Raw genomic sequence first — 15,762 nt, forward strand, 5'->3', positions numbered from 1 at the left:
GTTTTAGTTCTTCTCATACCCATAATATCTTCTCATGGCTTCTCATACCAATGCTATGCTGGCAAAACCCAATTTTTCCACCCTCTGACACACATGTCTCCAGACATATCTCAACATGCTTGACTGACATTACATCATGGATGACAGCCCACCACTTGAAGCTCAACCCTAGTAAAACTGAGCTTCTGTATATCCCAGGAACGCCCAGCCCTTACCATGACCTCACAGTTTCCTTCAAGAACTCCCTGGTATCACCATCTGCCCATAGCCTGGGCATAACTTTAGACAACTAGTTGTTGTTCTCAACTCATGTTTCAAATCTAACCTGGTCTTGCAGATTTCTCCTTTGTAACATACGAAGGATTCTGCCTTTTCTCTCACAGGAAGTTGCCCAGATGCTTGTGCAGTCTCTTGTGATCTCAGAGCTAGACTACTGCAATTCATTACTTGCTGGTCTTCGTCTAAGAGCCATCAGACCTCTACAACTGGTCCAGAATGTAGCAACATGACTGATCTTCAATCTTACGAAGTTCACGCGTCACTCCACTGCTGCTCTTCCTTCATTGGCTTCCAGTAGCTGCATGCATGAGATTTAAAACCTTGATGCTTGCCAACAAAGCCAAAAATGGACCAGACCCTCCATACATGATGTCAGTGTCCAAAGCTCGATCTGTACCTTGAATACTTAAAACCTCAAGTACGGCTTGGTATGAAATACCATGCTTCAAGTCTCATGGAAGACAAGCATCGAACATTCTCTTTCCTGGCTCCTAGATGGTGAAAATAACTTCTGCTTGCTGTATGGACAGCAGAGTCCCTTGCAGTCTTCAAATGAAGACTGAAGACCCATCTATTTGTGGACTATTTAAATGACCACTGACCCTGCTCCTACATTGACTAACTGAAACTTTACTTATTATAGTGTATTGTTTATTGCACTGATGTTGACTGCTCCTATGTTGATTAACTCTAGTACTTATTGTTTATTGCACTGATTGTTATCTGAGATAGAGTTTATTCATTTTGTACTTCCATGTATCAGCAGTGATCCCTGCATTTTTACAGTATTCTAGATCATTGGTATATTGGACTCTAACCTACTGTACTGGCTAGGATGTATTCCATGAGTAAATGACAAAGCACCTTTGTAAGTCGCTCTGGAGACGAGTGTCTGCCAAATGCCATAAATGTAAATGTAAATGTACTAGGGTTCATAGGAAGTGTGGCAGTTTTATGTTTAAATGTTTTGCTCATATTTACACACACCATTCTTGCTGCTCCTAGAAACTGAACGTAATGAAGTTTAATTAAAATCAACCTTTCCATAAAGAAAAGCTTCAGTTGAAATCATTGGAGAAGTTGTTGTTGGACAGTGATGGACTGGAATCTGGACCAAGATTACAGTATTAAATGAGGGTGTGCCTAACCCCAGTCCTTTTCCTTATATATTTTTTTCTAACACACATACACAGAGGTTAATTATCAGGAAAGGAAAAGGAGAGGAAGGAGATTAAATGACTTGAAGAGCAGTCATGTTTACTGTCCTTTAAGAGAAGAGGTTGAGATTACTGGCTTCAGATTCTCCTGAAGATGTGAATTGCTACAGGCTTTGCAGGTTCCGTTCAGTCTGATCATTGATTATTCCTGGGTTCAGTTCAGTCTGATCTATTGATTATCCCTGGGTTATCCAAAATGCAGTGCAGCCTGAAGCAGAACTAACCCAACAACATTTCAAGTGTCAAGAGAGACAGAGTCTGAAGTTATGACAGGTTATTTCAAACAGCAATGGGCTGTCTCAGGAAAACAGAGCAGTGAATGAAAACCAGAGCTCACTTACAGATATACCAGACTCGTGACATAGACAGCTGCTCAGAGGACCTCACTACAGACGTGATCTAAGAATGACCATAAAGCTGAAATGTTTCATCTCATCCAGCTTCTATAGACTCACATGGCTCATATTATTCTCCTGATTGTAGTTGATAGTTTAGAAAATCAGTGTGCTTGAGCGATCTAAAAGGTATTGTTATATTTCAAATAATCAGGACTGAACAAATAAATGTATTCTGTACATTTGATTGGGTAGTTTATCTTATTCTAAATTTGCCTTGGTAACAAATTTTCTTTATGCAATCTTTCACAATTTGAATATGTCTGCACATATGGAAATATATACTTATTCTAAGATGGAAAAAAAAATAGAGGTTTAATAATTTTATGAAATTGATTTATGCAGATCCACAATTTCATGTATAGTCATGGTGAACAAATAAGTCAATTTTTAGTTATTTTAATTCATATGTTGTATCAGTGGAGCACTAAAAAAGGTTTTTGTCATTTGCAAATTGAAAATTTTAAAGCATGAAGGTGTGAAAGAGTTTCTGCTATTTTGTTGCAGTTTGTGCATAGCAAATAATTATTTATTCGTGTACTGGGTGTGTTTCATATATATATATATATATATATATATATATATGTGTGTGTGTGTGTGTGTGTGTGTGTGTGTGTGTGTGTGTGTGCGTGCGTGCGTGCGTGTGTGTGCGAGTGTGAGACAGGCATCATGAATCAGCCAACATCCAGACCATTCATTACTGGTCAGTTTCTGTCTACAAGGTCACTGTTCATCAGATTTTGTATGTGTGTTTATATGTGTATGTAAAGGATATTAACGTGTTTATGGAACAACAACAGAAATAAAAATTCTCAGGTGACACCAAACACCATTTATTAGGGTTTTACAAAGACTACAAAATTCTTCAGATGATTTAAATTGTGGTCTCTTGCTATTTACATGATATGTTACTTACAAATGTACAAAATATAAAACATTTACGCACAAATGTTCCACCTGAAAAGAAATACTCTGAAAGTAGTAATGCCATGCTCTCACCAAAATGTATTTGCAATTAAGTGATTAAAAAAGACAAAAGAAAAGAAAAACAGGTCAAGATCCACAGACACAATCACAATGTTTAGGGTTTGTTTAGTTTCAAATGGTTTTAGGCAGTCGAGGATGAGATTTGGGGGGTAGAAATTGATTGATGCTTTGACGTGAGATAAGATCACCAATCAGCAAACAACACACAGGCACAACATTTAAAAGTACAGGACTAGCTCTGTATCTCTTTTCTTCAAGTGGGAAAAATACTGAGGAAGAAAATATAACAAAATAATTAAAATAATAATTTAAAAAATACCGAGGGATCGACCAATGAAGAAAGGCATGCAGAATTTGATGTGGTTCTATGTGACGTGTGCCTGAGGAGGTGAATCTGAGGCTCCCACTCAGAGTGGCGAGAGGGTGGGGTCAACCTGAGGTCGGGTTGGCTCTGTTGGAAAGGTCACCCATAGCACCTGGTGTGTTTAGTACTCTGCACCTTTAGAACAGCAGGCTGAAACAAAGATTCACTTTTTGTAAACAAATCAGAAAAAAGCACTTGTGCAAAGTCTTGCGAAATTAAAATTATTTCACAGTAAAATGGTATCCCTATATTTTGCGTAAATGTTGGATTATTTTGTTCTTTTTTTCCCCTTAATGCCAACTTTACCAGAAATTACATTTAATCTGTAAAGAATGGAGAGGAACTGAAGCAAACATGTCCAAATCTACTGTTAATGAATCAAATCTAGTGTTAATGAATTAGCTGATTTGATTTGCATATGATTTTGCACCTCTGACAGGGAACAGTAATATGTTCTACATTATAAAATCATTTTACCTTCACTGTATTAGACTGCTGCAGTTGTAATCACCAGTCATTACATAACATACTAAGACTGGTTAGCTTGCTGGTTTGCATTTTTTTCCTCTTTAAAACAATTACTGCTTTCTGTTAGGCAAGAAGAGCAGGTCTGCAACTTTGACTAGGTAGAATGCATCTTTGAAAAACTGTGCAAGACTTGGATATTTACAACTCACACTCTCAACTGCAGAACAAAAAAACCTAATGGATCAATTCAAATGTCTGCACACAAGCTTGTGCACTGAGAAAAAAACCCCAAAACATTCCAAATGCCTCTAGACACATACATACACAGAAATGAACACAGACACACACACACACACATACACACACACATACATACACACATACATACACACATACATACACACACACACACACACACACACACACACACACACACACACAGACAAACACACATACAAGCACACTCATATCTCAAACAGCATGCTAGTGAAGCAACTTGTCAGAGTTGTGCTCATCTTGGTTGTTTTTCCCAGCTCAGCTGGGATTACATAAAGTTATCCCATCCCCTTAATTATTATACATTTGAACATATTTTTCAATAGTGTGTCTTAATTCTAACTCACTTGTCAGGTAACAAAAATAAAATATGTGGACGTGGCATATATCGGGATATCGGGTTTAAAATTCCATCCTAAAGTGCCGCGCCACTGGGAGACGCCGCTTTTCTGCACATCCACGGTCTTAAGAATACAGGCCTACTGAACTGTCTGCCAGAGCTCAGCACATATAAGGCAGCAATAAAAGCACCAGAATCAGGCTAGTTTCCTCCTTCATCCATGCACACATCCTCGTCACTCGTTACCTCTCTGCTGCTCCGCTGGGGAGAGAAAAGGAACTGCACGCATGGTCACTGATTCAAAGGGACGAGACTACCGCACTGCAAGCTTGAGTCAGGTTGTCGAGGGCGACTATAAAGGGGCTGTTGTTGTTGCACGCTTGGCAGTGTACTGAGTGGTGCGAGTGGTGAAGAGCTTCACAGTAGCAGACATGACACGAGAAGCACTTGTGCTTGTTGGTTTGGCGTGAATGTCGCCGGGTGGGAATGAGCATAAACTAGAGAACTAATTTCGGCACTGCAGCAGCACCAGGTTTACTGAGGTCTGGACTGGGTATGTTGCCCTTTTCCTCACTGCAGCACCTCGGTGAACTGAACAAAGACTCCTACTCGTGTAAACAACGTTAGTTAACATGGAGATCGCTAACCAAATGAAAACAAACAAAGACTTCCAGTTGTTATTTTTGTTTGTTTGGTTATTTTTTTTTAATTGCACATTTCACCAGTGTTTTGTGTGCTTCCAGCACTGTCCAGGCATCTCTTCTCTGCCTCTTCAGCCTCAGAGGGGGCAGGTCTCCCAGCAGGGGCACTAGAGCGGCCATCTATACTGCCCACTAACGCCCAGTGAGCCATCGGATCTGTTATGCTGATAAACCAATAGGAAGAAGGCTCTTCCTCATGGTGGGGCTTACAGGGCCGACTCGAGGGAAGAGTCTAGAAGGTCGTCATGGTGACTGGCACTGTCGCTGTCACAGCTCTGGGCGCTGGAGTAGTTAGCAGCTTCCTGTAGTCTCATTAGCATATTCATCTAGTAAGGGAGTGGGCGGAGACAGAGAGAGTGGGAAAGAAGAGTCATCACCACATCTGCAACTTATGAAAACAGATGCACACACATAAAAAGGCACATTCCTACCTTCCTTAAAACACCAGGTCTCTTTCTCGCACACACACACACACACACACACACACACACACACACACACACTGGTGCGCACACGCTAACAGGCACATAATGACACTAATGCAAACATGACAGCATACAGACACAGAGGAATGGGGATGGATGTTACCACTATAGTACAGTTAAACCACTGGTACACAAGCCAAACAAAACATGACAGTCACACAGAACAAGGTACCGCATATATTACACTGGGAATCTACCAACACTGTCACACAGTGAAGAAAACAGCTAAGTGCTAGAGTCTACACACACACACACACACACCAATCCGCGTATCAATGAGCTACTATATACTAATGAGGAACTAATCACTGGAATTTGGACACAGTGGAAGTCATGTCACCTTATAATCTCGGAACGTCTGTTTTGGTTTAAAAAGGGGGGAGACATGAGAAGAGATCAGGCAGTTTTAGACACGTTCAAAGACCACTCTAGTGTGTTGAGCAAACTGCTCTTAATCCCTAGATACAATAATTATCAATGTCTAGATACAATAACTACAGAAAAGCGATGAAACACTTGGTGTCAGTGGCTCCACCAAATGGATTAAACAAATCAAGTTACTACAGACTCTCTGAACGTCTGCAGTTATGTCCACTGGAGTCAGAAGAATCTTTGCTTGATGTACACACACATACACACTTGGTTTGCACATTTCTGGCTCTGTGGAAAGATGTGACAAGCAGTCACCTCAGTAACTTAGATTTATCTGATGCTTTTACCCAAAGCGACTTACAATTATGTGTAATTGTACAATTGTACAACTTGTGTAATTGAGGGTTAAGGGTCTTGCTCAGGGGCCCAACAGTGGCAACTTGGCAGTGGTTGGGCTTAAACCCACAATCTTCATATTACAAGTCAAGTACTTTAACCAATGAGCTGCCGAGTCACCTCACCGTCACCTCACAGTCACCTCAGTCACCTCACCCTCACCTCACAGTCACCTCAGTCACCTCATAGTCACCTCACAGTTACCTCAGTCACCTCAGTCACCTCACCCTCACCTCAGTCACCTCATAGTCACCTCATAGTCACCTCATAGTCACCTCAGTCACCTCAGTCACCTCACCCTCACCTCACAGTCACCTCAGTCACCTCATAGTCACCTCACAGTTACCTCTGTGCCCTGCAGTGAGCCATGCTTCAGGGAGTCTACTCTCAGACTCCATCAGGGCATATAAGTGAACTGATTGTGTTCAGGTTCTTGTTGGTCTTGGAAGGGGGGTGTCCCTTCATGAGGTCTGAGGACAGACTCCAGTGACATACGGTGAGAACAGTGTTTACCAGTGGGTCTCCCTCTGTGTCACTCTGGGACACTTGCTTGGAGGAGGCGCCATCTTTCAATGAGCCATAGCTGTCATAGCCAACATCTTCCGGCCGGAGCTGCAGCAGTGATTGGCTGTCGTGTTGCAGGGAGGCGGAGCTCCATGGGTAGGTGTCAATGGCCCATTTGGAAGGATCCTCCCATGCTGCTCGCTTACCATAAAGCTACAGGGGAGAGAAACAGGCCAGTAAGACACAAAAGTCACACTTGAATACATAAGAAATTATCCTAATCATTCATAGACCTGCACATTTTATAGTACTGATTTAGATTGTGTGTGTGTGTGTGTGTGTGTGTGTGTGTGTGTGTGTGTGTGTGTGTGCGCGCGATTACCTGTAGTCCCTCCCGCACTGCCTCTAATAAGTATGGCACTAGAGAAAAGTTCCACAAGTCAGTGAACCACACACGAGAGGCATCAACATCCATTGGACAAGACAGGAAGAGCCTTGGACCTGCAAGAGCAAAACATCTAAGACACCCTCACACACACTGTTCAATCCTTACTGTTCAACCCTCAAACTGGCTCTAATACACAAGCTAACATGACAAGTGCCTCTGAGCTCTGAGTCAAAATTAAGTTTCAGACTTAATTTCAGACTTTTAAAAACTTGCGTGTCTCTCATGCTGCCAATGGTTGTGGTAACAGTAGATGTGAATGTGTCATGTATTGCTAAACTTTCTGTGTGAATATGTATAGGATGTAAGTGCATGTGTGGATGTGTGTGAATGGGTAAGCATGTGGGTATGGATTACCGATAGTGACGTCTGAGGAGCTGTGAGCTTCTAGGAAGGAGTTGAGGTGTTGCCAGGTTTTGGGGATCCAGTCGATGATCTTGATGAGGTCATTACTACGTGTGTTCTTCTCAATTTCTGTCTCGATGAGTTTTCGACGGAGGAATCGTCCCAGGAAGCCCCTGACAGGCTCAGTGTGGTTTGCACACAACACCCACCTACACGCACAGGTGTAAGCACCATGATCAGAGGGCTTCACTCTCATAATACAAGTCTCATTAGTGTGTGTGTGTGTCTGTATTTGTGTGTGTGTGTGTGTGTGATAGACAGAAATCCTGGAAATGACATGACACACCAAAGGGCCTCATACATTTCCATTTACTCCATAGGAAGAATATTGTAAAGTATGCATGTGCCTCATCAGATTCAGCAAATCAATTTACCAAATTGTGGTAATTGGCCCTGTTTGTACAAGAGTGTGCGTTCATGAGATCTTAATGTGTGAGGCCCCAAAAATGCCCTATACGTGCCCTACACAGTTTGTCTGGAAGTGTTCTTCATATCAATCCCCATCTACAGGACAAAAACACTCTGTTTTCAGAGATCAGTACATGAAACGTCACCGTAAAAACACCAAGAGTGGAATTAAGATCTGACAAAGACAAGAAAGAGTCACTTAAGGTCCCTACCATCACACACAGAAATGGTTTGAAGTCATGAGGGTTATAGAGTCAGAGTAAAATAAAAAAAAGCTACTGTACATGACTTGCTTATACAACTGATTTAACAACAAATCATTTCGTACGAGTGGTTCTGGCACGACGCCACTGTTAGAATGAACAACCACCAGACTGTAAATCTCTCTGCTACAACAAGACTATAAGCTCCAACATGACCGTGACACGCTGTGACCTCAGGCCCAGCAGGCTAAGAAAACTCCAGTGATGTCCGCAGATCCGGCAGATCCCCACACCTGAAGTTATGATGCAGCTCCAGGTTGGGGGAGGAAGACACCCCCTGGTTCATGGTTCCGATGACATACGGGCTGTAAAAGGAACACGAAGTTAGACAGCCTTTACACATGTCCAACAAAACCTCTTACTGTCCAACTAAACTGTCCAACAAAACACTTACTCACAAATACAATTAAGCACTATTTGTTTTAGTGTATGTCAATTATTTATTTTTTTGTTCCTTTTTCTTAGTTTTCAACAATTTAATCTTATTTCTGTTTACTCGATAATGACTGTTTCATAAAAAAAGACATGTTATGGGCTGTTTATTGATTATGTATCAATGTTTTCTTGGCACATGTTTTTTTAAATATACAAAACCTACTTTGATAAAGTAATTATTATTAAGTTAGAAGGAAACACTAAACTGCATAAATTATTATGAGCATTCTCACCAATGCCATGTGTTAGGACTTGATATATTACCATTTGTGATATTTGCAGTTGAGAAAGCCATTGAAGATATCACTGAGAGATCCAATATGGTGCAAATTATCCAGGACCACCACCAGGGGGAGCTCTCCCTCACTCCCTTCTGAGTTGCACTGCTCTGCTAGGCTAGACAAATACTGGCGCAGGTCCTGCTGTAAAAGCCAACAAATGCAAACACACAGGTGTGCATGAACACAGACACCCACCACACACCCAACAGGAGCATACGCAATCGGTCAGAGGTCACTCATTATTCTCCCAGATGTGCATAAGTGCATGCCACTAAGTTTTCTTAAGCACTTTGTTTTGCAAGAATACCAAAGCCTGTTTTAGTGCTGTCTGTTCGACCTCTACGGACTCTTATTTTCTCTTCTAAAGTCAGGATGCCTGCTCATGTCAACCTTGCAGACCTTTGAGCGCCCCGTGCTTGCCGTTTGTGTTATAAGTGGTGCGCGGCCCTCCCGAGCCCTGCGCTCACCGTGCTGGACTTCTGGTCCACGCTGAAGCAGGCCACGTTGCAGTCGCTGACCTCCTGGCCGCTCTTGGTGATGATGTAGTAGGCCAGGCGCCTGGCCAGGAAGGACTTCCCCGTGCCGCTGGGTCCGGACAGGATGATCCGGCGATGTTCCATCAGCAGGTTCAGGTAGCGCTGCATGACGGGCTTGGGGATGAGTGTGTCGAACACCAGGCTGTCGATGCTGCTCTCCCTCACACCTGGGCACGGACACACGGGCCACTTTATTTACTGCATAGTTATTATTATTATTATTATTACTGTACAATTTTTTAAAACTTATTTTATCTTATTTAGTGAGTTTGACCAATTCTTTTTTTTTTTGTTTGCATAAAATGTGCTACATATTACAGAACCTATATAATTGTTTTGTATTTTTGTATATGTATCCTTATATTACACACAAACAGATAGTAAAAGTGTTAGCTCTCCTCACACACTCCAAGCTCCAAGAGCTCCTACTGTTAGACAGTAGTGACACATGCACCCTGGAACGGATGGAGTCACATATCTGGTACCTTCTATCCATTACATCCACTACACCAGCGATATCTGATATCTTTCCACTTTCATATTTGACTCTCTCTCAGTCAACCAAGCTTTGAAATAAAGTAACAAATAAAGGAAGAATTAAACCATCCCATGTGCAATAAAGATGCAGCTAGTATGTGTTGTATAATTCTTCTGCATTAAGCCCGACAATTAGGGACAGATAGCTAGTAGTACTGCACTCTCCATTAGTTCATTAACCTCAACATGAATTGAATCGGTTTGTTAATAAATATCACTGTAAATGTGGTTGCTGTAGATATTTTAATTGGACATAAATATAATTTCTATGTCATAAAGGAGGTTGAGAAACTGTCCTCTGATGAAAGTCAGATTTATTTGGTTAATGTCCTGAAAACTTTGTTTCATTTGGTTCAGAAGTTAAAGATTCAGAACACTCAGCAAATATAATGCTGCGTTTTTCTGTTCTGTTTTTGTGATTTATTTACTTTTTTTTACATTAGACACTGGCAAAGTAGCTCATGGCGCCATCTTCCAGGAGACCTGGCAGAGAGGAACAGAGAGACGCGTCTCACCTCTGAGAGCGACACTGATGGTGTTACCGCCCCCCACCAGGTATCCACAGGGCAGGAGCTCGGGGAGCTCAGACACACTGGAGCGAATGATCTCGCCCATCCTGTAGCTCGCTATGCTGTCTGAGGTCAAGCCCAGACTCGTCAGCGGGTCCACACGAAACACGTACTCCTGACCCACACACCCACACGCAGGAATAAACATGAAACACACATGCTTGTCCCCCAAAATCACACACATACCACGCACATAAACCACGTAGATGAGATGAAATACTAAGGACTCTAGAACATTGTATTTGAAATGGAAAAAAAAAAAAAAAAGATTACAAGGTTAAAGTGCAAAATGTTGGCTTTCTTTAGAGGGTCTTTACCATATGCCAAATAGCAGGTTTCATAGCCTACTTTGTACAGATTCATAATGTTCGATGTTAGAAAGTTTTTAATATATTTCTTTCAAAAGTACAGCACAATTTTCAGGTATTACATAGTATCAATAATATATGTAGTTTTATGTAGTGTTAATACTCTTTCAGCAATTATTACTTAGCAATAAATACTAAGCTTTCCTCACATGGTATTAGTAGCAAGTATAGTTAGTACTAAGGGTCACAAGTGCTTTGCGTGCTGTAAGTACTGAGCTTTTTCTGAGCTATTACTAATTAATAAAGAAGTGATGAGTACTAAGAATTGCTGAAATTTTATACAGTATAAACACTGAATAAGTACTACAAACTACCAATACTCTCGTGCTTATGTGCTAGCAGCGCAAAGTACTAACTACTGAGCTCGTGTCAAGTATAAAGTCTTAATACGTACTGTACTAACTGAATTAAGTACTAAGATCCTATGCAGCATTATTAGTTAATAAAGAAATACTGAGTTCTAACCTTGAACAGCCGTCGTATCACACCATCCAACACGTCCCACTTTGTCTTCCCGCTGACCCCGATGGAGCCAATTAGATGCCCCTGACTCTGTACTGCCTGTGATTGGACATTTGAGGTATTTAATGGTTAGATTACTGTTAACATTGCTTGTATCAACATGTGTGAAATAAAAAATTGTCTCACTTAAATTTACAAATAACATTTCTGACTATTAAAAAATTCATGCAGTTTCTTAATCTGTTGACGATCAACTTTTTCTGCAGCAGAAACCATAGCCTCCCAGACACTGTTCAGAGAGTTGTACTGTTTTCCTTCATCATAAATCTCCTGTTTAAGAATGGCCCACAGGTTCTCAGTAGGGTTCAGGTCTAGTGAGGCAGGGGGCCATGTCATTATTCTTTCATCTTTAAGACCTTTACTGGCCAGCCACGCAGTGGGGTACTTCGATGCATGCGATGGAGCATTGTCCTGCATAAAAATCATGGTGTTCATGAAAGATGCAGACTTTTTCCTGAAAGTGTCGCCTAAAAACTTTTTTGTTCTTTTCGGAATCAGTTAAATCTCTTTTTTGGCCCATTTTGCCTGAGGAAAGAAGCTGCCTAATAATTATGCACCCCTTGATATAGGGTGTTGATCTCCTTAGGCCGCACCCTTCCTCATTACACAAATACACATCACCTCATCACCACATCATCCAATAAGCATTCAAGTATATACAGTTTGGAGATGGAAAATATGCATAAAAATGATGAAATGGTCAAAATACTCTCTTGCCTAATAACTGTGCACAAAGTATACATTGCATTGTGTATGCTGCGTGTCTGCATTTATTCTCTTAGTTAAAGGACGCTGAGACCAACTGGTGACCTTGCAATCTATGTACTGAATTACTCATGTGCTGAAATAGTTCCTCCTATTCATCTAAAGCTCCAGCTCACCTTGGTCCTGTTGGACTCGCCGGAGATGGTGACCACTATCCGCACTCTGCGGCCTTCCTTCCGCAGGTTCCCCTCACAGCTGTCGTCCAGGAGCAAATCTGTGAAGGACACAAAGCCAGAGTCATCGGGCAGACACAGCAGCGCTGAGCATGCCTAATGGAAGAGACTCACACAACGAGACGGCGTGCGAGTCATCAACGTCAGCGCATACATGCTTTTTTCATGTCTCCCAGCTGAACGGCGAATAAATGAATAGGGGCCTTGCTTCTGAATGACATGCATCAAGCTTTATTGTGTGTGTGTTTGTGCGTGGGTGATGCGATCTCTAATCGAGCTGGAATAAATGCTTTTAGAAGGCTGGTATTTTGCAAGTGGTTTGATGGGCTACGGTCTAAAGTAGTGTGTGTATGTGGGTGGGGGATGAGGTGCCAGAGCACAGTGTGTGTGTGTGTGTGTGTGTGTGTGTGTGTGTGTGTGTGTGTGTGTGTGTGTGTGTGCTCAGGTGTTTGGTATTTCACTGCCATTCCAGCATGACGGTGTGTTGAGGAGTGTTAACAGCCTCCTTGGTGTGTCCCCCAGAATCCCGAGCAGCAGCATAGTACTTGTGATTTTAATTAGTCGGGCCACACGTGGCGCCGAGACGGGGACAAGGATGCCGCTGTGACATTAGGGCTTGCCCAGTACGGATGAGAGCTTCACTCTGCCCTCGCTCCGTCCTGAGCCAAACAGCCCGGCCCGCACAGGAGCCCTGGGCCTGATCCAGTCGGCTACCGAGCAAGGCACTTAATCGCATGGTGCTCCAGAGAGACTGGAGTTTTGTGCAAGGAAAATGTGCATGGAATAAGCAAATTAGGAGATGCAAATTAGGAGATGCATGCTGTAGGAAATCATGAATCTACAAACCCTGAACTTGTGAGATCAATGCATTGGAAAACTAACACTTGGGCAGTCCTTAATAATCCATTAATAACACTCTTAACATGCCATACCTGACATGATGGTTTCTGTTATGTTGAGGTTGTTGAGAGAGAGTCCCAGTGACTGGCGGGAGGAAGAGGAGGAGGTGCTTGAGGCTTCAGAAGGGGGGCGGGCCATTTTGGCGGGCGTAGCAGGGGTGGAGCTTCCACTGGACTTTAGTCTGTCATTCTCTGCCTTCAGTAACTCAATCTCGTTCTGTCACCAAGCATGAGACAGAGACACAAAGAAAAACAATCAAAATTAAGATTTTCGTCCATGGACGGAACAAGAAACGTATCCGCATTTTGGAAAAATATGTGCAAAATAATGAATAAAATGGCCCACTCCCCTCTGGCCTGCGCTGGACTGGTTCTTGTGCTGGCCCACTCTCCTACCTGCATGCGGTTCATGGCCTCGCGTATCTGGTCCAGGTGGTGTGCGGAGCTCAGAGCCTCCAGCCTGATGTCGGTCAGTTTCAGCTCCTTCTCCCTGAGCTCATTCTTCAGCTGCAGAATAATCTCTGCCTCTGCCTCAGTACACTCACAAAGCCTGCACACACACACACACACACACACACACACACACACACACACGCACGCACGCACGTACGCACACACACACACACACACACACACACGCACACGCACACGCACGCACGCACACACACACGCGCACATGCGTGCACACATACACACACACACACACACACACACACGCACACACGCACGCACGCACACACGCGCGCATGCGTGCAAACATACACATGCACACACGTGCACACACACACACACACACACACACACACACACACACACACACCACAAGAGGAGTTACAAGAAGCACAACCACTAATATCCTCAACCACTAATACCCTGATGAATTACACTTTTACTGAGCATGTTCTACTGTTCACATACTCAAACACACACACACACATACACACACACAAACAAGTGGAAAGGGAACAAGTTCATAATTTCTCCCAATCTCAAGCACGGTCCAGCAGGCTGCTAGGGGCATTAGACAAACAGTTCTCAGGTGAACCTACGGAAACCTCTGAAGATCAGGCACAGCAGACAAACCCGTCAGAGGTCAGAGATCAACCATGCTCATCAAAACTGCACCACACACACACAGCTACTGCCGCTATGCTCAACGCCACACTGTCACTCTGCAGGTCTACGTACGTCTTACAGCTAAAATTGGTGAAATATTTCAAAAACATTCAGTGTGTAAATTCAGTGACATTGTTAGGTTATGCACTTCAGGTTATTTTGCTACTTCAAAGGCAACACAAGTTGCATCTACATGTAGCCCTCATGCACTGGGATTTCATCATATGTGGCACACATTAGGGTTCCAAACATGCGCCTGGAGATCCAACCTCAGTCTGGTCCTCCGCAAGGAAATTTTAGAAGCAGTTGTGGTGGATTAGTATGGCAATGAGCTGTACAGGAGTCCAGGTCTCCAGGAGCAGGGCTGGACACCCCTGTTCTAAAGCACTATTTGGATGGCCATCCCAGCATGCACCAAGCTGCCTTTACCGAGATCTGTGCTTGTAGATGACGTGGCCATTTTGCCTTTTCTTTGGCATCCAAATCAGGGAAGCCTTGTTATCGCATACACACATACTACACACACACACAGACGGATTTCAGGACAGTCACATGTAGGGGAACTTTACTACCGGACTGAAAAATGAAAAGACATTCACGGAGCTTGAAATAGTGCAGTGAAAAAAACTGAATAGATGAATAGATATTAAATCAATATTAAAGAGTGACACTGTACACATGTGTACAGGCATCAAAATATGGAAGTTACTGGGGATACATATGTGCATGTCTGTGGTCAACGAAGACGTGTTAGACTTCTTGTGCTGTATGAACTCAGTGGTCAATGACAACATGTGTAAAGGCTGTGTGTTGCTGTGGTGGTTGGTGTGTGTGTGTGTGCGTACACTCACTCTGTGGTTGATGAAGACATGTGTAAAGGCTGGGTGTTGCTGTGGTGTGTTTGTGTGTGTGTGTGTGTGTGTGTGTGTGTGTGTGCGTGTGCACTCACTCTGTGGTTGATGAAGACATGTGTAAGCATTGGGTGTTGCCGTGGTGTTTGTATGTGTGTGTGTGTGTGTGTGTGTGTGTGTGTGTGTGCACTCACTCTGTGGTGGATGAAGACATGTGTAAGGGCTGGGTGTTGCTGTGGTGTGTGTGTGTGTGTGTGTGTGTGTGTGTGTGTGTGTGTGTGCACTCACTCTGTGGTGGATGAAGACATGTGTAAGAGCTGGGTGTTGCTGTGGTGTGTGTCTGTGTGTGTGTGTGTGTGTGTGTGTGTGTGTGTGCACTCACTCTGTGGTGGATGAAGATATGTG

The 15,762-nt window shown here is 42.9% G+C and overlaps 1 protein-coding gene across 20 annotated transcripts in view; it reads right to left on the reverse strand.

Annotated features, from left to right (window-relative positions):
- Positions 1 to 2,708: 2,708 nt before the first annotated feature.
- Positions 2,709 to 15,762, reverse strand: part of nav3 (neuron navigator 3) — a 143,000-nt gene continuing 129,946 nt past the window's right edge. For 10 of the 20 annotated variants that reach the window (XM_081723334.1, XM_081723331.1, XM_081723332.1 and 7 more), the window contains 14 exons: positions 14,936 to 15,022; positions 13,787 to 13,940; positions 13,424 to 13,607; positions 12,435 to 12,532; positions 11,497 to 11,592; positions 10,610 to 10,778; positions 9,489 to 9,724; positions 9,005 to 9,162; positions 8,539 to 8,610; positions 7,587 to 7,783; positions 7,167 to 7,285; positions 6,794 to 6,997; positions 5,238 to 5,353; positions 2,709 to 3,392 (listed from right to left, as the gene is read on the reverse strand). In XM_081723334.1, coding sequence (XP_081579460.1) covers positions 3,380 to 3,392; positions 5,238 to 5,353; positions 6,794 to 6,997; positions 7,167 to 7,285; positions 7,587 to 7,783; positions 8,539 to 8,610; positions 9,005 to 9,162; positions 9,489 to 9,724; positions 10,610 to 10,778; positions 11,497 to 11,592; positions 12,435 to 12,532; positions 13,424 to 13,607; positions 13,787 to 13,940; positions 14,936 to 15,022 — 1,903 coding nt within the window. In that variant the 3' untranslated portion in view covers positions 2,709 to 3,379. Of the gene's footprint in view, positions 5,354 to 6,793; positions 6,998 to 7,166; positions 7,286 to 7,586; positions 7,784 to 8,538; positions 8,611 to 9,004; positions 9,163 to 9,488; positions 9,725 to 10,609; positions 10,779 to 11,496; positions 11,593 to 12,434; positions 12,533 to 13,423; positions 13,608 to 13,786; positions 13,941 to 14,935; positions 15,023 to 15,762 lie in introns of all 20 variants that reach the window. The other 10 variants (XM_081723342.1, XM_081723340.1, XM_081723336.1 and 7 more) reach the window with 6 other exon arrangements.

The sequence above is a fragment of the Electrophorus electricus genome, chromosome 11 (assembly GCF_041902795.1).
Source record: "Electrophorus electricus isolate QZ-2024a chromosome 11, ASM4190279v1, whole genome shotgun sequence".
Lineage (NCBI taxonomy): Eukaryota > Metazoa > Chordata > Actinopteri > Gymnotiformes > Gymnotidae > Electrophorus > Electrophorus electricus.